Source organism: Halichoerus grypus, chromosome 7 (genome assembly GCF_964656455.1).
Source record: "Halichoerus grypus chromosome 7, mHalGry1.hap1.1, whole genome shotgun sequence".
NCBI lineage: Eukaryota > Metazoa > Chordata > Mammalia > Carnivora > Phocidae > Halichoerus > Halichoerus grypus.
Window position 1 is genome coordinate 16,549,090 of NC_135718.1, and position 27,131 is coordinate 16,576,220.

Below are 27,131 nucleotides of genomic sequence, written 5' to 3' on the forward strand. Positions count from 1 at the left end.
AGCATGAATTACAGTGATTTTAAAAAATTATAACCATTTTATTTTAATAATAAAATGATACTACGGATTTGGGAGATTAGAGAAAAGAAAGAAAACCATGCATCTCCTCTACTTCCAATTCCCCTTCTCTTGCTGTATTTTTCTCCATAGTGAATATTACCTTTTAACATACTATAGATTTTACTTATTTATTATTTTTTATTATCTGACTGTCCTCAGTAGAATGTCAGCTCCACGAAGACAACTTTTTGTTGGGCTTGCCCATTGTTATATCCTCACAGCTGGTGCATAGTAAGTGCTCATTAAATATTTGTTGAGTGGCAATATTGACATGAACAAAAACTGAGATTGGGGAGAGAGGCTGGCATGGGTAGGAGGAGAAGGTAGGATTGATCTAGAACATTTAGTCTGAGGAGCTGAGGCATGCTAGGGGGAGCTGTCCTTCAGGCAACAGTGTGACTATGTGTGACTGGAACTGAGGGGCCAGGTCCAGCCTGGGAGCCTGGCTTTGGGAGCTGTTCAGAGTGGGGGGGGGTGGGGAGAGAGAGAGAAAGAGAGGCAGCTTGACAGCTTGAGAGTTTATGCTTTGAGGGCAGCAAGAACTCTGTGAGTACAGCAGTGGAGGGACAGGAGAAGAACTGGGAATGTTGGGTTTTGTAAATCAGGAGGAGGAAGTGTCAGGAAGTAGGTAGTCAAATGTGCCTTAAGGAGCAAAGATTTCAAGAAGAACTCGGAGGAGGCTTGTGCGTGAGATGAAGCCATCTGACTTGATGATTACAGATCATGGGTGTCTTTTCAGCAAGGACTCTCCATCAGACTGGCACCATCTGACATGGCGGCCACATGGACAGTTGGGCACTTGAAATGAGGCAAGCTCAAGTTGAGATGTGCTCCAAGTGCAAAAAAACACACTTAACCATGAAGTATTAGAAAAGTTAGAGGGGAAAAAAAAGAATGCAATATGGCTTATTAATAATTTTTATATTGATCACGTGTTGAAATGATATTTTCATTTCAAATATATCAGGTGAAATTATAGTATGTATTAGGTCAAATAAAATATGTTACTAAAAGTAGTTTCAACTATTTTTTGTTTTTTTTACATTTTTTAGTATGATTACTAGATACTTTCCAACTACACATGTGGCTCACATCATATTTTCTTTTTTTTTTTTTTTGAGTAGGTATTCCTACTTTTATTTTCCTTTTACTTTTTTTTTTATTGTTATGTTAATCCCCATACATTACATCATTAGTTTTAGATATAGTGTTTCATGATTCATTGTTTGTGCATAACACCCAGTGCTCAAGGCAGAACGTGCCCTCCTCAATACCCATCACCAGGCTAACCCATCCCCCCACCCCCCTCCCCTCTAGAACCTTCAGTTTGTTTTTCAGAGTCCATCGTCTCTCATGGTTCTTCTCCCCCTCCGATTTCCCCCCCTTCATTCTTCCCCTCCTGCTACATTCTTCTTCTTCTTTTTTTTCTTTCTTAACATATATTGCATTATTTGTTTCAGAGGTACAGATCTGAGATTCAACAGTCTTGCACAATTCACAGCGCTTACCAGAGCACATACCCTCCCCAGTGTCCATCACCCAGTCACCCCATCCCTCCCACCCCCCCCCCCCCACTCCAGCAACCCTCAGTTTGTTTCCTGAGTCACATCATATTTTCTATTGGACACTATCAGGCTAATCTGCAGGGGTTAAAATTCAGCAGCATGTATAAACTTGTCTTTCTTTTCTTTCCTTCCTTCCTTCCTTCCTTCCTTCCTTCCTTCCTTCCTTCCTTCCTTCCTTCCTCCTTCCTCCCTCCCTCCCTCCCTCTCCCTCCCTCCTCCTTCCCTTTTACAAACAAATGCCTTTTAGCAGCTACAGCATTTTCTGATGGACACTTGAGTGGTTGACCTCCCATTCTCAATAAAAATAGATGCTTTTTATAATATCAAATCATCAAATTGCTTTAACATGAAGTTGCCTGGAGCCATATTAAAGTCAGTGATACAGGGATATGTAGTACATTATCTGTACTGAACTTAGCTTCTCTGGGAGAAAAAGAAATGACATAAATGAGGTTTCTTCTACACTAAGCAGCAAATAAGTGAAAGCCTTTGAAGAAACCACCTACATGAAGTCCTGGAATTGTAATTACCCAACCTCCAATTTGGCAAACAGAGGTTTTCTTACAATATAACCATCTCCCAAATAATGGTCCCTCGGGTGGGAGGTAGTGAGCCTGTGGGTTGCATGGGTCCAAGACAAAGATGTACTGATTTGGACACTCGAACAGCTGCTTAAGAAGGAAATTCCCAATGTTCCTCTTGGCTGGGATCAGGAATTGTTCTTGGACGCTGTGAGGTCAGCCTTCAGCCTTTATGTATCTGCTGGTAGTGCAATGAATTTGCTTACTTCTTAGAAAAATAAAAGGACACAATACAATAAGTTGCTTCTACTCCCCTCTGGTTTCTATGGAAAAATATTAAATATTCAGTATTAAAATCTAGTGCCTGTAGCTATGTGGACATCCTTCCTGGAGGGGATAGACGACTTTAGGGCTAAGAAAGGACCCATGAGGCAATCATTTCAATAGACAAAGAAGTGGACTCAGAGAGGTCTTTGGTTCCATGATGGCTGGCTTACCTCATCCGTCAGCAGCAGAGTCGCAAGGAGACCTCCCGTCCATCTTGCCACCTGCTTCCCATGGCTTGCCTCTCCTGTGTCCCCGACCTCCCCTTCCTCGGGAAACTCTGGGACCAGAGCTGGGACCAGAGATGCCAAGAAGCTCCTATACCTTAGGGTGGCTCTCTTCACCAGTGATCTTTTTTTTTTCTTTAAATAAATGAAAGAAAAATGGTTCTTTCCTCAAATACTTATTTAGGAACTTGGGGTTTAAGTGAACACCTCTGGTAGCCATTAGCATTTTTAATCAAGGAGCAGCTAAAATAAAACCAAGATTAATTGATTCTTTCCTAGGTTTGCACAGCTGTAATCTTGGTCTAAGGGCAAAGAAGGAATTACAAAAAGTTCCCCATGTAGTGACCTCCTTTCTATAAAGGGGGGGGACCGTTTTGCCTCCAGAATCCTAGCTCAGAGGTAGGACTCACCTCAAGATTGACAATGTCACATTCCAAGTGAGCCAGAGTACAGACGGAGGATTTCATAGGTGTGAACACCTGTGGCCATATCAGCATGCGCTGGGTTCCTCAGAAGCAGACCCTGAGCTGGAGATTCGTGTGCACATGGCTTATGAAAGGAGTCTTCCCCGGGACCTGGGGGAGCAGGACAAGGAGCGGGAGAAGCTGAGCGTACCTGTATTCTCCTGGGAAGTCCCAGCCTCAGCCTGATCCTGAAGAGGAGCCCCATGACGTCAGTTCTCCCTTGGAGGGAGACCACACCTGGGGCAGGAGAGCTGGTCTTCCCTCCCTCCGCACCAGTCAGTCATTGGTCAAGGGCCGACCTGACCAAGTGAGTTCCCAGCTGGCCCCAGTTCTCTGCAAGTGTAGCCACACAGAGTAGTCTTCTGGAGCGAGTCGTGGGTGTGGGCCGGAAGCAGAGCACACAGGGCCAGGGGTTGGACGCATGAGCCAGGGAGGGAAATGGAAGGGGTCTTGGTGAGGGCCCGCCAGTCTGCTGTGCCCCAGCTTTGGCCTGAACAGAATCTCGATGTCATCTGCGATTCCACTTCTGTCTTCCAGCGTTTCTTCCCCAGACATCTGGGTTGGAGCATATAATGGGCATTTGTTTTCTGGTTGCCCAATAGCCATTCCCTCTTTCCTTTGATCACTGTAATTTAATTATTATTAGGCTATTGGGCAATACTAAACGAATAGTAACTTCAGGAAATGATTCTTAGTCTGTATCTTTTGGCAGAGACGACCGGCCCAGACTTCCTGGGCGAGCGTGTGCCCCGGGCCCAGGCAATCAGCACAGGCCTTTCCCTGCGGCCCCGGGACTGCTTGAGGGATGGAACCCCGGTCAGAGGTCGAATACAGGGAATGGGAATGCCTCTGGAAATTTTGAAGCAGGAAGATATTTTATGCAGGGAAGCAGGTGCTCATGAAGTCCCTGGAAAGGCTAGAAAAGCAGACTCTGGCTGGGTCTTCAGGAAAGATGCTTCTGCTCACCAGGGACCAAGTAAGGAGGTGGGGAGGGAGGAGCCCCCAGCCCCCAAACCATCGTATTCAAGAATGTACCCAGTTGTTACAATCCAGGCCTCAGAAGCTTCCCAGCCCCCATGCAGCTAGAGACTGTCCACGGGGACAGCTGTCCTTGTCTGGGAGCCACAGCCGAGGCAGCAAGACCGGGGTAGTTCTGTCGCTGCTGCCTTCTGAATCTCACCCCAGGCCATCTGGGGGGGGAGCAGCCCATTTGCCTGGCTGAGCCGAGGCTGGGGAGACAGATTTTCAGGTTGCAGCCCTTGCAGCCCGGGGAAGCATTCCTAGAGCGGTCGGAATGGGCTCTGAGGGCCAGTTCCTCTGACCGCCCCGCCCCCCACAGGAAACAAGAGTCGGGGGGAAGAAAAGTTCTCTCTGTTTCCTGCGGGTTGTGAACATGAGAAGCATTGGTTTGGAGGGGCTGGAAGCTATCTTGACATCAGATAAGGTCCAAGAATGAAGCCAGTGCGCGGTGGAGATCCGAGGCCATCTGAGAGATCTAGAAAGCCCTGGTCTCCATGACACCTCTTCAAGGTCCGCAGAGGTGAGGCGACTTCTTCAAGGTCACACAACGGTGACCGGTGGCGCTGGATCTAGAACACTGGACACCCAGGGCAGGCTTTGGCCTGTCATGTGGTCCTGCACTCAGAGCCTGTCATCCCTTCCCTCTGCCCTGCAGCCTCCAGGGCTGCGCAGGCCCCGTTTATTAAAGAAGCTGATGGGCCTGACCCTTCTAAGCCAGCAGGGCCGCTTGGAGATGGGCCCGAGCAGAAAAGCACTCAGAACACATTTTCGGGGCAGACGTGGCAGACCCTGGTGTGTATGAATAACTCATAACCGGAGCTGGGCTACTGGGAAGTGCAGAGCTGGCCTTGAAAACACCCTGGGCGGGGGGGGGGCGCCTGGGTGGCTCAGATGGTTAAGCGTCTGCCTTCGGCTCAGGTCATGATCCCAGGGTCCTGGGATCGAGTCCCCCATCGGGCTCTCTGCTCCTTGGGAGCCTGCTTCTCCCTCTGCCTCTCTCTCTCTCTGTCTCTCATGAATAAATAAATAAAATCTTTAAAAAAAAAAAAACACCCTAGGGGTTCTCTGCAAGTGGCATGCGAAAATGTGGCCACACAGGTTCAGCTATTTTAAGCTTCGGAAACCAAGGGAGGTTAGGCGGGGTGAACCGGCGGGCTCTGAGGGCAGATGAGGTTCCAGGCCAGCTTTCTCTGTGCCTCCAAGGTCACCTTGGGCCCCTCGCCTGTTACCAGTGACCTTGCTTTCCTCTTCCCTCTGGAAGGATGGGAAGGAAGGACCCTTATGACCTCAGCGGGGAGGATGCTGAAGGAGCGGGAGCGGGGCTGAGTCCCTGGTCTGGTGCACCTGTTAGGAAGAGGGGTGAAGTTATTGTCTGCCAGATCTTGATTCCCTTACATTTATTTATTTGCATTGATTGTATTTAATCCTCACAATGACCCTTTGAGGTACACACAGCTGTTATCTTCATTTGTCACAGGAAGAAACAGAGGCTCAGAACAAGTAAGGAGCTTACCCAAGGGCCTGAGGTGACACAGCAGAACTGGAATTTGAAACCAGGTGGATCTACATAATAATTACTCTGCCCCGTGGCCTCAAATCCCAGAAATAACCATGGGTACTCCATATATGTGGCTTTCTATTCCTCCCAACGGCTCTGGGAGTTCCAGTTATAAACCCCATTTTTCAGGGGTGCCCTGGGTGACTCAGTGGGTTAAGCATCCCCCTTGATTTTGGCTCAAGTTGTGATCTCGGGGTGGGGAGATTGAGCCTGGTGTTGGGCTCCACGTTCAGCAGATTCTGCTTGCTTGAAGACTCTCCTTCCCTCTGCCCCCTGCCCTGCTCGCACACACACTCTCTCTCAAAAAAATAAAAATAAAAAAATTTAAACCCCATTTCTCAGATGAGGCAGCCAGAGCTCAAAGAGCTTAAGAAATCTGCCCCAGGATGTACAGTCCTGTCCTTCTCCCTGCTGGCCCAGGTTCTTACCTTTCTCCCTTTAAGCGCAAAGACTTCTAGTGCCCTGAACCAATTTCACAGGCTCTCATAGGACACTACAATTCCTCCTCATTTTACACTGAGGGTCTAACAGGTTGGGTGACTTACCCAAGGTCACACAGCTAATGGATGGATGGGTAAGAGCCCAGACTCTGGACCCTTCGCTGTGTGTAAGCACCCTCTTAGTTTCCAACTCCCATTATAATTTCAGGGATGTTTTATCTACATTTCCAGCTGATCCTCATTTGGCAGTAGCTTCTGCCACTTTGGCGTCTAGTTTCTCTCTAAATTCACCTTATCCTCTGTCAAGGGGTTAGTGATCTGTGACTGCACAAAGAAATTGAATTAGGGCTTCTGTAATTATGATGGATACTTCTATAAGAAGACACCTTTTCAAAACAGGAACCCTCCCGTAATACAGTGTTGACACCTATAATCTTTTGCCACTGAGGTCCTGAGCACAGCTACACTAAAACCCAGGCAACCAAACTCCTTTAGGCTCCTCTCTGTATTTTCCTTGCAAACACCTGTGGGTTGGTGAAAGGGGCTCAGCTGAGGAGGAGGGGGGAGGGTAAGCAGTGGGAGAGATAAAAAGCTTAGAATCTGGGAACCAATAGGCATTTGATGTGATTTGGCTTTTCTTAAGTATCTTAGACAATCCAGTGGCAGTATCGTAGCCGATGAAGTTTATCCGAGGCGAGATTATTGCTAATTAAAAAAATTTGTTTCTAATGGTGGTAAAGTACATGTTGCAGTTCTAAATAACAACTCTGGCAGAAAGCCACATTTTAATTCCTTGACTGACTCCTTTTCTGAAATCAACAAATATTTATCAAACTTCTCACCTTGGCCAAGTACTATAGAAACCAGGTGCTGGGGATCCAGAAATGAATCAAACTGGGCCGTGCTCTCCGGGAGCCCACGGTCTAGCGAGAGAGATGAAAACAGCCATGAGTAGCTCCAAAGCCGTGTGTAGGGTGCTGTGACGTGGGCAGGCCCGCTGTCAGGACAGAGTGCATGGCCATCGGCATCTCCTTGGGTGGGAAGCATGGGATGCTTGAGCTTCATGGAGTCCTGGGAGGCCGCCCAGGTGGGAGGGGGGAGCCTTTCAGGTAAAGACAATGGCTTATATAAAGGCCTGGAGCTGGATGAAGATACCTCGAGGACCCCAAGTGGTAGTGGCCCTGGGGAAGGTTGTTGGGGAACGAAAGATGAAGTTGAAGAGCTTGGCAGGTTTTGAAGAGGCCTGCATGTTACCGAGAGGAATTTAAATTGTCTCCTGGAGGCCCTGAAGAGCTGTTGAAGAAGTTAAGCAGGAATGTGACGTGATAGGGTTTCTATTTTAGAAAGTCACTCTGGCTGCCCTTGGAGGATGGACAGAACGTTTGGTGAGACCAGCAATGGGGAAGCCATTTAGGGGAGGAGGATGATCAGAAAGAAAGATGATGACATGGCACCCAGTGTGCCCTAGGGACCAGAAGGTGGAGATAGAGAGGACACATGCTTGAGATATTTAAGCAGAAGAAGACAAAGGACTCAAGAATGAGGGCTAAATTTTTTAACTGGGTGTTTAAGTGGCAAACATGCTTAAAAAGGGGGGGGGGGGTTTCTCTTAAGAAACTAAAAAAAAATTATGAATTATTGTGGTATATAGGAAGTTAGGAAAATAGAGAAATGGAAAAAATGCCCAGTCATCCCATCATCATGGCACAACTCGTGTGCATATTTTGATTTATTTCCTTCCAATATTTCCCCCTAGTATGTAGCCCTGAGTCCATTTCCTAGATGACACGTTTCCTTGAGCATTGGCCGATGAATGGGAAATGTATACTTCTACAAGCCTGGGAAAGACTCCCTTTTAGACCCACTGCTGGAGGCCCCCTCTTCACTTCTTATTTTGAGGGAGGCCAATTTTTTTGGCATCTCTAAGGGCCAGTCACTTTGATCCGGGACTTACTGGATCACGAGCGTTTTACAGTTTCATTTGTTCCATAGCTTGGTGCATCCAATTATTTGCTCCCTTCTACCTCCCCACTGGCCATAAAAATGATCAAGATGATGGAACGCCACATGCCTTTGTGTCCTGGAAAATTCAGCCTGAGATGCCAAGAAATGACAGTGTTTGGAATAATCCTCACTATGGCTTGTGAGGCCCACTTTTTGAAGTTGGTGGGGAGAGCATAGATGTTTCATTTAGCACCCTGGTGTTTTCACTGCCAGAATATTCTCTGAGCATAGCTCCGCTTCTAGCCTTGCTCCGCAGGGTGTGTCCAGCTTGGAAAATAAAAAGTAATTGATGAGAAGCTTACAGAGAAGTTGTCCTGGCTCTAGCCGGCTCTCCTGGGTCAGGACAATTTGCTATTGGCAAGCTCCGTGTTTTGCATAGGAATGGAGCGAAAGCTGCAGCCTTCTTTGGGGAAGGTATTATGCAGAATGTCAGCCGGCTTGGCTTTGCATGAAAGGCCTCAGGGGGACAAGCAGACAGCGGCCTTATTCTGCGTTATCAGGCTGAAAGGTGATCTTGGGCAAAGCAGACATTTGATGGAGAGGGGCAGGCCTGGCAGGGGAGGCAAATCGGCCTGCTAGCCCGGTGCGAAGATGTGCTTTCAATGGAGCATTGGCAGAGAGGAGGCCACTGGCTTCATTCCTTGGGTTGTCCCTGCTCTTTGTGGCCACCAGGAGCCTTCCCTCCCCTGGGCGCCTCTGGGAGAAAATGCGGTGATCTATGAACCCAGGGCGGGAGGGAGCTTGAAAGTGGGAGCTAGATCGCGGAGAACTGGGAGAAGGCCGGCCCAACAGCAGGGGCGGCACCACTTTTATCGCTCACATGCCCTTGTGCAGGGAGAACAGGATGGCATCCAACAGCATGTTCTCTGGGGCTTTGCCCAGGCTAGTTTTACATGACAATGACTGCCCTGTGCTCTTCCATGGGGCTCTGGAACGGCTCTGCAGGCCTCCAGTGGCCTGGCGGTGGAAGCGGAAACGGCTCCCTTTTGGACTTCGGGCCCAGCTCAGCAGCAGGCGAGGGACTCGGGCTGTGGGCTCCCCAGGAGGCTGGACAAGCATTTCTCCTGGCCGCTGCTGCACTTCTTCCAGGAGGCGGCCTTTCCTGGTCACAGGAGGGGTGCTCCAGGGCACAGTGGGGCACCGTCCTTGACTACTGGGCTCATTCATGCAGGCTGAAATGAAGGTTGGACTTTGCACTCCACATGGGTCATTGGGAGATTTTGCAAGACAGTGTGTCAGAGTGTCTGTGTGGTTTCCTGCGGGCCTTGCCCTTCACACTCTGTCCACGTGAAAATGCCCGGTGAGGCCAGAGACAGAAAGATGCCCGGGAGCCCAAGTAAGGCTGGACCCTGCTAGCAGGAGTGGAAGCTTAGTGGTCAGCAGAATGGCAAGCTGGTTTTGAAATTTACTGGGCTCTTTAAAAATAGATAAAGAAAACCAAATGACTGTTTTTTGTTTTGTTTTTTTTAAAGGCAACCACTGATAAAGGAATTGTGACATAAACAAAGAAAAATGTAAGCACTCTGTTCTTTTGAGAGCAATAAAGGCAGTGAACGGGAAAATGCCAGAAGCTGTGACCCAAAGTGTGCACTATTCTCGGATCCATTTCCATCTGCACACAAAGGGGAGATTCTTGTGTTCAAGTCACCTTCACCGAAAGGTATAACTCTGTGAAGGAAATGGGCTATAATTATAATTATTATAATTATAATTATAATTATAATCTTTCAATCAAAATAGCTCATAAGTAGAGTATCCCAGTGCAACTTAATCTTATGTCAACACGTCCCCGGAGAGCCTGCCCCACGTTCACCTGGGGTACAGGCGTCTGGGTAAGAATCTCTCCATAAGGAAGTTGGTCTCTATTAATCCCATGGGACCTTCCACTTACACGGCTCCTAGGCTTTCTTTGTTTCGGTGTGTGGTTCCTGAAGGCAGAGACAGAACCAAATGGAACCTTCCTGACTCTTTTGGTAGCAAGTGACAGAAACCAAATTTGAACTACCTTATAAGCACACAAAAAAGGTGGGAAGAAAGGGGCTTGAAATTGATGAGGCCATGTAGCTGGGAGCAGCACAGGCAGAAATAGCAGATATCCACTACGATCTACCTTAGCACCCAGAGGGGACAGTAGCCTCAGCCTCTTCCATTCCCACGCCCCAAAGTACTACTGCTTCTCTCTTGCCACTGGGCCATGTTCCCTTCAGGAGCTCTTCTTTGATCTTAACTCACCTTTTCCTTTTGAGCATGTAGCATACATTCCACTGAAAATCCTGGTCTTTCTAATTCATATTCTAGGAAGATCAAGGCCCAGAAAATAGTTTTGGACTTGTAATAACCCAAGAGCCCTGAATGGATAGGATGCTGTGATATTGGAATCTTGCATTAGGGCAGAAGTTGGTATAACAAGCAGATGCAACTCAAAGTTCTTTCCCTTCCATCTCAGTAAAAGCACCTGTTACCATGATTCCAAGGAGTGGGCTTTTGACTATAGTCAGTTGGCACTGCTTCAAATCACCCAATAGCCAATAATTATTGACTTCTTCCTGTGTCACTGGAGGTAAAGAATAGATGAGGAGACTGAGTGTCTTTACTGCATGGAACAGAGACCTACTTGGCTGAGCCGAGACCTATTCATCCTGAGATAAGGATTCCTATGGCACAATTTCATGGAGATCCAGGAATAGGGCCATGAGCACTGGGCATCACAAAAAATGCACAGGGGAGATGATTGGGCATTCCTGCCAGATATGCCAACAGCAGGGGTCTTCCTCCTCATACCACTCCCCGGAAATGTGTGTGCTTATGTGCATTTTATTTAGCTCTGCACTCCTGCGAGACTATAAGAAAGGTGTTCGTCTTATTCACAGCCATGTCCCCATAAGCAGCCCAAAGTGTGGCCCAAAGGAAGTGTTCCTTGTATTTTTGTTCAATGAGTTCATGGATCTTCACCTTATGCTCTGCCATTTCAGTGACCAGCTAACTCCATGTGCCTGCTTCTATCAGGCCTACTCCCAGTTGGTTCCTCTGGTGCCTCTGCTTTTCCAGTTTTTTCTCCCATAACTCTGGATTGCATCTGACCCATCATGATCTTTTCGACCTCTTCTCCATTTTGACCTTTTGGTTTTAGTGTCCACCATTAACCAACCAAGTCAGTTAAACTAGGATAGCCTAATTTATTAGTTAAATTCTTGAGAGGGAGGGAGGGAGGAAGATAGAGAGAAAACCAGTTAGGTCATCCATTTGTACTAGGTCATGGGTGTGAGCCAACCAGAAGATTGACTGTCCTTGGTCCGATGCCCACTTTGATCATCAGCGGAGGTGAGGGCTAGAGGTCAGTGTCCACTGGTTCAAAATATAGGTTCCCAGGCAGCAGGGTCTGTGGACAAGGCCGTTTTTCAAAGAATGGAGTGAGTGTGGAAGGTAATATTTGACCTCTCTTGTAAAATAAGCTCTCTAAAGAGCTTATTATAGTTAGTAAGACTTAAAGGCAGGTCAATAGTAATCCATATAGGATCTGTTCTTGCTGCCTAACAACCCTTCTTCCCTTCTTATAAGAGACATCGCAGGCCACAGCAGAGTTCAGGCGACTCAGGATAGGCTCATCATTGGACCTCAACTCCCTAGCCATTGTGATTGAGTCAAAGGTAAACAGGTGACACAACCAAGTCAATAAGAGTCCTTCTTTGAAATTTTTAACAATGGATCTAAAAGAGGGGCACCAGGGTGGCTCAGTCAGTTAAGCATCTGACTCTTGATCTCAGCTCAGGAGTTGATCTCAGGGTTGTGAGTTCAAGCCCTGTGTTGGGCTCCACGCCGGGCATGGAGCCTCCTTAAATAAACAAACAAACAAAAAAACCCCACAACAACAACAACAAAAACAATGGATCTAAAAGAGAGCAGATCTTTTTTTCTCTCTGATCATGGAGCTTCTGGGTTATGAGTTTATGCTGCCAGCAGCCATGTCCGCCATCCTTTGGAAGAAAGAATAAAATACAGAAGTGGGGACAAGACACTGAGAGAGAAGCTTGACAGCTCACACTCCTAACAGCCTCAGGTGAATTCTGCCCTTGTTTTTGTTCTTCCTGTTATTTGGTTCAGAGGTCCAATAAGTTCTTTCTCTCTGTCTCTGTCCCTCTGTGTGTCTTTCTTTTTTCTCTCTCTCTTTCTCTTCCCTCTTCCTCTCTTTGTTTAGGCTAATTTAAGTGGACTTTCTTATGCAACCAAGGTAGTTTTGAATTAAAACAAATGCTAAATTTGTCCATTTAAACTAAATATTTGTTAAATGAGCAAAACCATGAAAATTATAGACATTCAAAGGAAAGAAAAAGAGACAAAGAAATACAGAGAGCTAGCAAGCAAGCCAGCGAGCAGCATGACCCAAGAATCTAGAAAAGACTTCATGGTGGCTTGAGCTTTCATGATGGGGATTGAACTTGACTTTGAAGAGGGATGGGATATGAAAAGATAAAGGGTGGGGGGTAGGAGAGAGCCTTCCAGGTGAAATGATGTGGAAGAAGGCATGAAAGGGGAATAAGCATGACATAAAGTGGGCACACTGTTACTTTAGCCTTGCTTTCCTAAGGTTGATTTCCCATGAAAATTCTTTCAGGATGTGGGCTATTTCTTTTGCATCCTTGTCATCACCAACAATCCCTATTATTACATTAATTCCAAGATCAATAGTGCTAGTGTTCTGGAAATACAAAGTGGCATTCTCACAATTCCCTTGTCACCAAGAAACCCACTCCCAATGGGGAATGATCATGATAAGAATAGTCATAATTTCGAGTTTCATAGCATCTTAATTTCCATGATTTAAAAGTTCTTCCTGTAAGAACAGCTTCAACATTTTCCAAAATGCCTTTAGCTTCTATTTGGTGCATAGTATATTTAAAATTCAGGATTTAAAGTTCTTTCAGGGTTAAGTACTGCTTTATTTTTATTTTTTTAAAAGATTTTTATTTATTTGAGAGAGAGAGAGCACACAAGTGGAGGGACGGGCAGAGAGAGAGGGAGAAACAGACTCCCTGCTGAGCCAGGAGCCAGATGCTGGGTTTGATCCCAGGACCCTAGATCATGACCTGAGCCAAAGGCAGACGCGTAACCGACTAAGCCACCCAGGAGCCCAGTTAGGTACTGTTTTATTTATTTTTTTCTTTTTTAAATTTTATTTTATTATGTTATGTTAGTCACCATACATTACATCATTAGTTTTTGATGTAGTGTTCCATGATTCATTGTTTGCGTATAACACCCAGTGCTCCATGCAGTACGTGCCCTCCTTAATACCCATCACCAAGCTAACCCATCCCCCCACCCCCCTCCCCTCTAAAACCCTCAGTCTGTTTCTCAGAGTCCATAGTCTCTCATGGTTTGTCTCCCCCTCCGATTTCCCCCCCTTCATTTTTCCCTTCCTACTGTCTTCTTCTTCTTTTTTTAAACATATAATGTATTATTTATTTCAGAGGTACAGGTCTGTGATTCATCAGTCTTACACAATTCACAGCACTCACCATAGCACATACCCTCCCCAATGTCCATCACCCAGCCACCCCATCCCTCCCAGGCCCCACCATTCCAGCAACCCTCAGTTTGTTTCCTGAGATTAGGAGTTTCTTATGGTTTGTCTCCCTCTCTGGTTTCATTTTGTTTCATTTTTCCTCCCTTCCCCTATGATCCTCTGTCTTGTTTCTCAAATTCCTCATATCAGTGAGATCATATGATACTTGTCTTTCTTAGCATAATACCCTCTAGTTCCATCCATATCATTGCAAATGGGAAGATTTCATTTTTTCATGGCTGCATAATATTCCATTGTATATATATATACCATATCTTCTTTATCCATTCATCTATTGATGGACATCTTGGCTCTTTCCATAGTTTGGCTATTGTGGACATTGCTGCTATAAACATTGGGGTGCACATACCCCTTCGGATCCCTACATTTGTATTTTTGGGGTAAATACCCAGTAGTGCAATTGCTAGGTTGTGGGGTAGCTCTATTTTCAACTTTTTGAGGAACCTCCATACTATTTTCCAGAGTGGCTGCACCAACAGTGTAGGAGGGTTCCCCTTTCTCCGCATCCTCACCAACATCTGTCGTTTCCTGACTTATTTTAGCCATTCTGACTGGTGAGAGGTGGTATGTCATTAAAGTTTTGATTTCTATTTCCCTGATGCCAAGTCATGTTGAACACTTTTTCATGTGTCTGTTGGCCATTTGGTTGTCTTCTTTGCAGAAATGTCTGTTCATGTCTTCTGCCCATTTCTTGATTGGATCATTTGTTCTTTGGGTGTTGAGTTTGGTAAGTTCTTTATAGATTTTGGATACTAGCCCTTTATCTGATATGTCATTTGCAAATATCTTCTCCCATTCTGTAGGTTGTCTTTTGGTTTTGTTGACTGTTTCCTTTGCTGTGCAAAAGCTTTTTATCTTGATGAAGTCCCAATAGTTCATTTTGCCCTTGCTTCCCTTGCCTTTGGCGATGTGTCTAGGAAGAAGTTGCTGCGGCTGAGGTCAAAGAGTGTTCTCCTTTAGGATTGTGATGGATTCCTGTCTCACATTTAGGTCTTTCATCCATTTTGAGTCTATTTTTGTGTGTGGTGTAAGGAAATGGTCCAGTTTCATTCTTCTGCATGTGGCTGTCCAATTTTGCCAACACCATTTGTTGAAGAGACTGTCTTTTTTCCATTGGACATTTTTTCCTGCTTCGTCAAAGATTAGTTGACCATAGAGTTGAGGGTCCACTTCTGGGCTCTATTCTGTTCCATTGATCTATGTGTCTGTTTTTGTGCCAGTACCATACTGTCTTGATGATGACAGCTTTGTAATAGAGCTGGAAGTCTGGAATTGTGATGCCGCCAGCATTGCGTTTCTTTTTCAGCATTCCTCTGGCTATTTGGGGTCTTTTCTGGTTCCATACAAATTTTGGGATTATTTGTTCCATTTCTTTGAAAAAAGTTGATGGTACTTTGATAGGGATTGCATTAAATGTGTAGATTGCTCTAGGTAGTGTAGACATTTTCACAATATTTGTTCTTCTGATCCATGAGCATGGAATGTTTTTCCATTTCTTTGTGTCTTCCTCAATTTCTTTTATGAGTATTCTGTAGTTTTCTAAGTACAGATTCTTTGCCTCTTTGGTTAGATTTATTCCTAGGTATCTTTTTTTTTTTTTTTTTAAAGATTTTATTTATTTATTTGAGAGAGAATGAGAGAGAGCACATGAGAGGGGGGAGGGTCAGAGGGAGAAGCAGACTCCCTGCCGGGCAGGGAGCCCAATGCGGGACTCGATCCAGGGACTCCAGGATCATGACCTGAGCCGAAGGCAGTTGCTTAACCAACTGAGCCACCCAGGTGCCCTATTCCTAGGTATCTTATGGTTTTTGGTGCAATTGTAAATGGGATCAACTCCTTAATTTCTCTTCTGTCTTGTTGTTGGTGTATAGAAATGCCACTGATTTCTGTGGATTGATTTTATATCCTGCCACTTTACTGAATTCCTGTGTGAGTTCTAGCAGTTTTGGGGTGGAGTCTTTTGGGTTTTCCACATAAAGTATCATATCATCTGCAAAGAGTGAGTTTGACTTCTTCTTTGTCAAGGTACTGTTTTAAAATCTAATCATAGACTCATGAAATCTATGAATTCTCTCTCAAGAAAAGAAAATATACGCATATAAAAATTTCTGCACAAAACTGCAAGGGATATTCAACCATTCCTGGGACCCATCCACAGATCTCTAGGGATCCATTGAGCCCCTGGTTAAAAATGCCAGTAGGTAGGGGGGTTATTTTGACTTTAGTATTTTAGTTACATTGCAATACACTTTTCCCTAGAACAGCTCATGTAAATCCTTTTCTGCTGGTTTTCACTGGTTGTGCCTTGTTTTACTTACATTCTTGGTTATTTTTTACCATGACCTGCTCATTTTCCTTGGGAAATTATTTGTAAGACTGTTTTGAGGCCTAGGTTGGGGATGCATTTTTTCCAAAGAGGACTTGTGTTTGTTTTTGCCAGGTACTTAAGAACTCTACCAGTTTAGAACCTCTTTAAATTATATGAACAGCTTACAATTTTTTTGACCATCCAGGTGATGTGAATTTGGGCTCATGTGGGGGGCTGAATGTGGCCCTCTAAAAGTCATGCCTACTTCTTAATGCACAGAACCTCTGAGTGTTACCTTATTTGGAAAAACACGTATTTGCAGATGTAATTAAGCTAAGGATCTTGAGATGGGATCCTCCTGGATTATCTAGGTGGGTCCTAAATCCAATGACAAGTGTCCTTAGAAGAGACACACAGAGGAAAGATACACGGAGGAGAGGAGTCAGAGCTAAGGAATGCCAACAGCCACCAGAAGGTAGAAGAGGAGAACAGAAGAATGGAATCTCCCCTAGAGCCTTTGGAGGGAATGCAGCCCTGCTAACACCTTGCTTTCAGACTGCCGGCCTCCAGAACCGAACAAATGTCTATTGTTTTAAGCCCCTGGTTGGTGGTATTTGTTAGAGCCGCTACAGGAAACAAATATGGGCTCCAAACAGGACTGGCCTGTCATGATAACCCTTCTAGGACCCTTTCTCTGGCCGGCTCTGCTTCGCACCAAGACAAGTTCCTTGCTGGAATAGAGATGTGGAAATCGAGGCCTGCTACCTACAGGTCAGGCCGCCCCAGGGATGTTGGCAGAAGGTGTAAGATTGCCAGGTCAGAGACAAAGGCCAGTTTATTTCTCGAAGCGGCTGCAGTAGCCAGAGTCTTCCTGTGGGTTCAGTGCACCCCAGTTTCCACAGAGTGACGTGACGAGGACCAGAGAACATCTGCACACACAGTGGCTTTCATTATAGGAAAGCAACCTGGAGGTCAGTGTGCCAAATCTTTGATAATGGGCGGGAAACATGCCTGCCTCTGGCATGACAAGGAGCTATTCCCTTTTTTTTATGCCAGATCGTAAGTCTGCATGTCTTTGTTCTGCTGGGAGAGACTATCTCTGTTTTCCAAGGCTGTGAGCAAATCTGTTCTTTCCTCAGGAGGGAGAAACCACATTTTCTAAGGTGGCTTATTATGCAAACATGCTTGGAAAAAGAATCCAGAATGAGGGCAGTCGCTGCCTCTGCTCACAAGATGTGCAGGAATGTAAGAGAGCCATGCAGAATTGTGCCCCCCCAGAGAACTGGGGGGCGGGGAGAGGGCTGCATTTACTTCTCACTCATTCTTGCTCTGAAGGTGGGTTATCAATGGCCGCGGCATAACCCCATCTGTCCAATTACCAGAAATGGACCAGAGCTGCTCGTGTGTAACCGCCTGATGGTAACACAAACGGTGACCTAAGATTGGATGATTCCTTACCTGGAACAGCAATGAGAGACATGTGCTAGTTTCCAAGGGGGTGACAATTTGTTTCACAAACTACTAAGAGATATTATACCTACTAAGGGGTATAATTACTGTAGCCCCACGTCTTGCGAGGCTATTTGAACTGCCTTGCAAGGTGCTTCCCAAAGAATGCTCAAACCACTTTGAGCACCCATAGCCTTGTCTTTAAAAAAGGAAGGGGGAGGTGGGGAGTGGCTTTCAGGGTGACTGCTTTGAAGAAGGCCTCCCTTATTTAAATGTAGGGCCCAGCAAGACTGCTAAACAGCAAAGCAGCAAGCTCCCTGGTTGAGAATTCTATTTACTGAGAGCCCACCAGCACTACATTGTGAGGGGGAGGGCAGGCATACATACAGAAGACAAGGGATGAAACCAGAGAGGCTAAGCTGTACCCAGGACCATACCCTACCTAATGGCACCTTCCCACCTACAGGGGCTCAGTGGTCAATGCATCGCTCAAGGCTTAGGTGGAAGCAGAAGGAGCTAGACTTTGGAAAAACCCACCCCAGCCCCTGTCCTCTGTTTTCTTTTGTGGTTTCCATATTTGAGGTGCTCTCTGAGCTAGGCAGCTCTTCCACTTCTGTTGAAGCTGCCAACCTCCATGCCGCTTTGGGAACGGAAGTGCTCAAGCCAAGATAGACTTACACCATAGTTCATCGGAACAGCCTGCGTTCTAGCACTTAAACTGATTCCATCAGAGGCAGAAAGCCACTGAGGCAGAAGCAGATAAAATGCAGGTGTGGCAGATTGATGGTGGTAGGAGGAGGAGAGGGAGATGCTGCATGGTAAAGAAAATCCAAATTGTCTTTCTTAATTGAAGCTGAACATTTCTGAATTCAGAACCTAATCCAGAACAAAACCTAACCCCTGAGATGTGAACTTTCTTTTTCTTCTTCTTTTTTTCCTTTTTGTTTTTGAGAGCAAAGCACATGTTTCCCCCTGCGTCAGCAATGGGGGAAACACTGAGTTAAAGGCAACCAAAGGACACGAACTTGAACTGAAGCTTGAAAATATAGGCTGTCCTAGATAGGATCTCAAGATTAGGAGACATTTTGATATAGAGCTGAACGTAAGTCTTTTCTCCTCCAAAGACCAGTTACCCTTTGTTCTGGAAGCAGAAAGGGAGAGCTTACATTTCCCAGGGTGGAAAAAAAAAATATTAAGGCTCCAATTGTGCAAAACCCATAGTTTTCCCAAGACTTATTTTGATTCCTTATCTGGGGGCCCAGAGGACATAAGACCTTGAGTTGGAATGTGCGTTTGTAAGGGTGAAGGTGTCTCCAGGGATGGTACTTGTAGGCTTTACTTAGAGCTTTGTCGAAGTGCCCAACGACCCTTGATGGCTGTGGGTTAGCGTTGTGGTCTAGCAACATCATGAGTGCTTGTGTGCGAAAGACGGAAGCAGGCAGTGTAGAAAAGAGCCTGACTGCTGTCTCTGCACGGATCCTGTAACAAGACGAGAGGGTCTTAACACGCTTACTCTGCTCTAGATGGGGGTCTGGAATCTTCAGAATGAGTCTTGAGAGAGCTGACTGGCCCCAAGGGCAGTGCCCGGCCCCAGCGGTAATGTCAGTCTGGGCCAGCCTTTGGACCAGCTAAACGAGGGGCAAAATGGAACTTTAGAGGGCACCCGTATTTCAGAGTAGGCTTATTTCAGAGAAGGGCTTTACCTAAGGCTTTGTGGTCACTGTGTTGGTCTGGTCCTCTAAGAAGTAGGCTCCAAGGCAGGATTCGATAGGCAAGGATTTTGTTAGAGAGAACACCCACGTGGGGGAGAATGTGGAGGGAGCCAGACAAGACCACGGGGCAGGTCTGATCCGAGCGGAGGCATTCTAGACTGATGTGCGGTCCAAGGCAGGTTCTCAAGGCTGTTGGGGTTGGGGCAGCCAAAATCAGCTGAGAGAGGAGTCTCATGTCTCCCAGAAAGGGGGCCAACTTAGAATACCTACCATGTCATTCACTGGCCTCTGTGAAAGGCTGGCAGTGGATTTCAGGGGTGACAGCTGGGAACCTTAGGTTGATTTCGCTCCCTGTAGTTGGAGGTCTACTGACACATTCTCATAGCCACCTCAATGCACTTGATCTTGGACTCACAACCAGTACTCATCCTCTCCCTCCTCCTCTCTCCATTCTAAATGCCTCTCATTTTCTGCTGTCACCTTGGCAGGTCTTGGTGGCTCACTTAGTGGTGTGACCAAAACGGTCATTCCTGGGAATATCTGAACCCTTGATAACAAACTCTTTTCAGACTTGGGTTGGTGCTCATGTCTCCTTATAGTTATGGAGAGGCAAGGGAATACCAGTGGTACCCAAGTGGATTGCTTGGATTCACACACATTCCTCTCTGCCCTCATTATATAAAAGCATCCCTCTGTTTTCTGGATTATCAAGGTCAATACCCCTGCCAGTATAAAGATTTCTCTCTTCTCCTGCTGATCTTTGGGCATGAATTCAAAGCACACTGGTGGCATCCACAAATTATAGTTCAGTGGGATGCTTGCTGTGTCCCCTACCGAGAATGGGTCCCTTTGGGAGACCAGGACCTTCAACCAGGCAGAGTCCAGAGTTGCAGGGACAGGAAGCTCAAGATTCCCAGTGGGTCATTGGGAGTGATGGCAAGTAGAGCCACTCACTGCAGCTTCTACCCCTTGGTTTCTAAACTCTTGTATCTTTCCTACTGGAGACAGTACCACGCAGGAGTCTCTGACTTAATAAACATACTGCATCCTAAAGGATACACCCCATTTTTTTCTGAGGGTTTCCTCTGAGTTGACACTTCAGCCGCACCTTTAGAAGGCTGTTCCAGGATTCTGGGAGGTAGGCTGTTCCAGTGCAGATCCCCAAGGCATTTGCCTAAGAAGATATCCAATTGAAGAATGACATGCTGGTGTCTGCTCTTTGCAGGTACCCCCTATTTTCAAGAGTGACTTGGCTAACTTCAGGGAGGGTGCTATATTATCTGTAATTTACTTTCTAACACTGTACCATATACAGTATGTTATATGCATGGGTACCGGGGTTAAACTCTGGGAAGCTAGTCAACATTTGGAGTACACCAACCAGGAAGCCACGCTCTCACAATGGCGAGTGCGCATTTGAGAAGTCTACAGCCTTCAACCGCTCCGCTAGATGACCTCCGGGTACATTCTCCATCATCCACTCTGCCCAGTGGGGGCCCCAAGAGCTGACCGTGGTGAAAGGCACTAGCCCAGCCTCCCTGCCTCTGGCTTCCTGTAAGATTCAGCTGGTGGAAGGCGAGCAGGAGGTTGCAGGCTGGGAGGACGGAGAGGCTGGGGTGTTTATCTCCCTTCCCCACCCACAGCCCAAGCAAGCCCTTTGGGGTTACGAATCGGCAGTGGCCCCTTTCCTCCACCTAAGGCTCCAGCAGCTGCTGAGCCACCGTCTGTTCAACTACAGCTCCCTCCAGGTTCTGAGAAACTCCTCTCCTTCTGTCCCTTCAAGCTTTGGACAAGGATGGCAAAGCCTCTCACCGCCGCTCGCCCTGCAGTGCTTCCGCTTCTGTTTGTTGTTTCTTTTTACCCTGACCCCACCTTTACGAGAGACTGTGCCTTCTTAAACATTCTTCCATCACCTCTTTTGAGTGTGCTGTCTGTCTTCTGCCAGGACTTTGACAGATAGAAACACTTTTACCTCCGATCAACACTCGAAGGTTTATTAATTAGCATAGGGATTTTCAGAAATGATTCTTATATTGGTGAAATGCGTGCTGTTCAAGATATGTGAATCAATTGGCTAGAAATGGTGGATGGGTACCTCTGCCCTTGCACAAATAGAGTATAGGAACCGAGAAAGTGCAACAGCCTATTCCTTCCGGATTGCCATTTTGAGCCTAAGATCCACCTGACTGTTTAACCCCATTAACAAAATCTTGATGATAACTAGACCGTTGGCTGAAACTCGCCAGCCAGTAGAATACTCTAGCATTTGCCTCAAGAGAACCCAAGGACAGAGTGCAGGGATGTTATCAAGCTTACAGGCAGGTTGGATGACTGTTGTGTTTTGTTTGTTAATGCCGGCTTGTTTATAAAAGTTAGTATGTGTGTCAGAATTTGATTAGGACTTCTAGATTGTGGAGTGAGAGACTGTTCACCCTCTCCTATCTCAAACTATTGAAACAACAACTCAGTAATTGTGAATCATCAATCTGGCTTAGGTCAGACCACACCTTCTCCCTGATAAGGACAGAAGAAAATTGCTTTTCCCAGATGCTGGGCTTCCCCAGAGACTAAAGACCAAAGACCACAGCGGCACTGAACTTCTAGCGCAGAGCTAGAAATGACCAAGAAATCCATTTTCAGACTTGTCTTTGTAAAGCAACAGCCGTGCAGCTGTGTAGAAATGGATTAATTGTTCTTAAGGGTTCTGTTTGCTAATCTCCTTACCAGCTTCACAAATACCCCAAGGTCAGGTTTAGTCCTAGATCAGTCCACTGTAATGCAACTCCAGGGTGATAATATGATGAGGCCAGAGTGCACTCCTGTCCCTGAGTTCTTCATGAGCTAATTAAAAAGGTGATCACCAGGCTACCTGCAGGAATAGAACCAGAAGGAAAACACTTGTCCATCCTGACAAACATTTCAATATCAGGAAAATTAAATCAAATGTTCTAGAAGCCCGAAAAGGTACCTTTGGCTCAAAAATCAATATTTTAATCCGAAAGATGTTTTCCCCTGAGAATGAAGCCTTAATCTGGTATAAACACTGCAAGGAGCCCCATGATTCAGAATCAGTTGGAACATTCAGGATATGAAACAAATGAACTTTGGTTCAGTTAGGGCCATAATCTGACTATGAATACATAGAAAGAATTTACAGTTCTCGTAGCACCTGCAATGGTGACAAGCCTGGAGCCTTTAGACTGACTTGGGTGCTGCCACTGACCTCACACAAGGAAATAAGAATGAAATTTACTGCGAAGAGAAATTCCATCCCTGGACTGGCCCCAAGAGCTTCCTGACTTACCGTCTACTGCTAAGGAAAATCTTTTACTTAGAACAGTCCAGCTTTGTCTAGTCATTAGCATTGCAATTTTTCATGAGAATCCTGTTTTCTCACTTGCGTAGGTCATGATTAACTTAAAAACAATCAACGTAATAACCACTTCACCTCCATCAGGACGCCTACTATCAAAAAACCAGCAAATAGCAAGTGTCTGTGAGGGTGTAGAGTATTGTAACCCTTGGTGGGATTGTAAACTGGTGTGTTTTCTGTAGGAAATAGCGTGGAGGTTCCTCAAAACACGAAAAATAGAACCGCTATGATCCAGCAATTCCATTTCTGGGAAGATGCACAAAAGAATTGAAAGCAGGGTCTCAAATCGATATTTGCACACCCATCCATGTTCATAGCAGCACTATCCACCGTAGCCACGAAGCGGAAGCAACCCATTCCTCAATGGATGAATGGAGAAACAAAATGTGGTCTATACATGGAATATTACTGAGCCTTAAAAGGGGAGGAAATCCGGTCACATGCTACAACAGGGGTGAACCTTGAGGACATTGTATTAAGTGAAATAAACCAGTCACACAGAGATAAATACTGTATGATTTACTTATATGTTGTATCTAGAGTATCAAAATCACAGAGACAGAAAGTAGAGTGATGGTTACCAGGGCTGGGGGAGAGGGGTAAGGGGGCTTGTTCAATAGATATAGTTTCTGTTTTGCAATGTGAAGAAGTTCTGGAGATCTATTTCATAACAGTGGGAATATACTTTGCACTACTGAACTGTCCACTTAAAAATTAAGACAAAAAAATTTGTGCTTTGTGTTTTTTACCACAATAAAAAAAAAATCAATGTCATGCACGCCTCGAAAAGCTACAGTGAACTGACGGATGGAGGAATGGATAAATGGACAGATAGCTGATAAAACAAGCAGAACAAAATGTTAACTGTACAATCTAGGTGGTGGGTAGATGGAGGGTGACTGTAACATTGCTTCTACTTCTTTTCATGTTAGAAAATTTTCATAATGAAATGTTGGCAAAGCATGAAAAAAATCCGTGTCGTAATTAAGATCTATATACATGCACTCTACATATCAGACCTATACTCGACCTAGCTTGCTAATATTTAAAATTGTGGCACATTTTTCTTAAAAAGAATTAAATCCCTCTGAAAGAGTAGAATATTGTAAAAAATAACAGGGAGACTCTTCATTATATGAATTTGCTTAACATCCTTTCCCCTCAGATAACACGTACACATTGGCTTTTAGCAAACTGCTTGGGGTAGAAGGGCTTTAGGCTGAATAGCAAGTGGGCCTCTGCTCAACCTCTTGCAACCCCAGCCCTCCCCCCGACAGCTAATTGCATTTGCTCACTTCTGTTTGTTTGTTTCTGGTGGTTATTTCCCTATCTTTAACTAACACGCGGTCATTGCTGTTTCTCATTTTATCAACTTCAGACATTGTTGACTTCCTGCCTTGAGAGATGTGGCTTTGCTCCGGTCCGCTAGCCCCGCCCACTACCCACACCATCCCTGTTTCCACTGACATCCCCCTTCCCTTCCTCCCTGTCAAATACACCACCCTCCCGTCCCCCACCAGTTATCTCTGCCACTTGGAATGTATACCTAGATAGCCATTTCTTGTACTATCAACCATCCCTATCATCTCTTGATTCTCTGTAAGGTATTTGATATTCCCATCATTCCCCCATACTTCTGCTCCCACTCACCTTCCACCCGCAAGCTGTTCACCAGTGTCTTTACTTTTATATCATTACATCAGTTTGAATGTGCCCAAAACAAAAACAAAAAAACAGAACCCCACAACATCTCCACGTTGAAAATCCCATTCCAACATGGTGAACAAGCACACGGCTAAGACCGTAGTAGGCACTGTGTAAACACCTGGACAACTGAGTGTCAGTCATGTTTGCCAACACTGAGTTCAAACAACAGGGGTCTCACCATAGCCTCCTCATTCCTGGGAGGCAGATAGTAAGTTCATCACGATTCCAAGTGGGAACAAAGACAAAAGGCATTTCACAAACTTCTTTCTATGTTATTTAAGGAAAAAGCCCCGCATCTATTCTGTATCCTTGCAGGATTCTGAAAGGTCTCTACAACTGCATTAGATTTTTGAAAATGAGATTCAAGAAAGCAAGATAGAACCATCACAGACTAGTAGAGGAAAATGAGGCTGACTTAGGGGATATCCTTGGCCTTCTCAGTTTGTCTGAGCTGCCCCCAAAACTGTTTCGAACTAGAAGGACCGTGGCATGAGCCTTCTAGCATGTTCTTCCCAGAGTTGCAGGCTCTATTTCATCCTGCCATGCATCCAGGTCATGCACGTGTGTGATATTTTCACGGAAATGCATAGAGCTTCATCCAGGGATTCAAGGGTTTCAATCATCTTGGTTTTCTCCGTACCCCCCATTGTTAGTCCCTTATTTTATTGTGCTAGAGCCTGAGTCTCCCGAAATGCAGACCAGTTCACTCTACAACTTTGCTGGAAGATGTCAAGCCCAGCGTATTGATCTGGTAGCTGTGTTATCCGAAGCCGGTTGTTTATAACATGCTCTGACCTGCATGGAGCTCTCTCGGTGTCCTATTTCCCACCAGACACTGCAAACAGCCTCATTCCAGGATTTAATATAATGCTTTAGGAGTGTGACAGTCCCAGATTGCCCTCTGACACAGTCAATCAAATAGAGAACCCCTTCCATTTTTCTTATTTGACCAGAAGAGAAAGCAAAAGTCCAGAGCAATTCTGTGCCTTACTCTAGTATGCACCAGTTTGGGGACTTTTCCTTACACTTGAATGGACCTCTGTTAATTCCAAGTCTAGAATGCTGGCCTCTATCCACCTCTGAACCCTGGGAAGCTGTGAATGTGTTACCTTATTAGGCAAAAGGGACTTATAAGTGTGATTAAGGACTGGGGAGACGGGTAGATTTTTCTGAATTATCCAGGTGCGTCCAATCTGATCACATGAATCCTTAAAAACAGAGAATATTTCCTGGTTGTGAGGAAGAGATGTGACTGTGGAAGGAAGGGGTCAGATGGATGCAATGTGGGAAGGACTCAGCCTGCCATTACTGGTTTTGAAGATGGAGGAAGGGGGCCATGAGCCACGGAATGTGGGCAGCTTCTAGAAGCTAAAAAAGGGCAAGGAATCAGTTTCTTCCTTAGCATCTACGGAAAGGAACACAGTCTTGCCAACACCTTGAATTTAACTCTGCGTGACCCATTTTAGGCTTTTGACCTATAGAACTGTATGATAATGTGTGTGTTGTTTTCAGTCACTAAGTTTGTTGTGATTTGTTATAGCAGCCTTAGGTAACCAATACACTGCCCTAGTCCACATTGGCATGCCCCCAAAAGATAAAGACAATCAATTCTTCATAACAACCAGGCACTTGAGAATTGCTTAAATCACATATGGGGAAATCAGCTACCTGGGACTCTTGTAAAATATGTCAAGTGATACCTGAGTTTCTCCAAACAGCTCAGGATTTATTCATGTAAGACCCAAAATGTTTTTTATTTTATTTTATTTTTTTAAAAGATTTTATTTATTTATTTGAGAGAAAGCACAAGTGGGAGAGGTGTGGGGGGGAGGGGCAGAGGGAAAAGCAGACTCCCTGCTGAGCAAGGAGCCAGACATGGTGCTCGATCCCAGGACCCTGGGACCATGACCTGAGCTGAAGGCAGACGCTTAAAGACTGAGCCACCCAGGCACCCCAACATTTTTTATTTTAAACCTTTTATGAGATGAACATTTGTAACCTTTAGGAAGTGTAAAATTTAACATTTTAAGTTAAACATTCAAATTTAACATTTTAACCTTTAGGAAGGTTAAATCCTTTATTAATCATATACATAATATATATATACACATACATCCTTCTCCATATACACGGATATATACATATATATTCGTTTCTATTTAAGCAGAATACACTGAACTTTGTTTCACATTTTTGCAACGTGTGGGGGGATTTCCTATTTTGAGCATTAGTTATTACCCAATATTATAGCATCCCCGTTGTGGCTGACTAAGTACTGGAAAACTACCATATGTGGCAGATTTTCTGAAATGATCCCAATTTTAAATATTCTCTCCTACTTTCCTTATTTTGGTCAAATGACCTTTCCTGATTTTCTGCTCAGGTACTCGGGTCCTATAGCTCTACGGCTACTTGCCTTCAAAATAATCGGCCCCCAACTACTGTGCAAAAGGGAATTCTACATCGTGTGTTCGCCTTGAATAAATTAGAAAGAAATAAAAATATTTTGCCGTTCCCTGTTTGTTGCCTGTTAGCCCTGACAGAGAATTTTCTGCACCAACTTCTTAGTTAGGAGTGCCGTCCTGACTGGGCTGCTGGCCAGGGAGACCAAGTAACGCGGGCCACGGCGAGTTACCTGTGGTCATGTCGCACGGCCGGTCTGTAGGAGAGCCACAGGAAAACCCCGAGCCCCTTAGTCTCTCTCTGTTCCTTGACCTGGTGAATCTACCATCTTGCTTTGGACTTCAGTGGCAGCCCCAGCGTGTCTCCTGGGGGGTCCTTTAAACAAGACTCGAGCCACCAACCAAACCAACCA

General features: G+C 45.4%; 1 protein-coding gene across 11 annotated transcripts in view; it reads left to right on the top strand.

Moving 5' to 3' along the window:
* LOC144382542 (uncharacterized) overlaps positions 1-27,131 on the top strand; it is a 156,997-nt gene that overhangs the window by 54,628 nt on the left and 75,238 nt on the right. For 2 of the 11 annotated variants that reach the window (XR_013449619.1, XM_078077096.1), the window contains 2 exons: positions 3,874-4,137; positions 4,501-5,050. The exons of the other annotated variants lie outside the window; for them this stretch is intronic. Coding sequence is in view for 1 of the 2 variants with exons in the window: in XM_078077096.1 (XP_077933222.1) it covers positions 3,874-4,137; positions 4,501-4,604 (368 nt within the window). In the remaining variant the exon portion in view is untranslated. Of the gene's footprint in view, positions 1-3,873; positions 4,138-4,500; positions 5,051-27,131 lie in introns of those variants that run through there. 11 annotated transcript variants of the gene reach the window in all.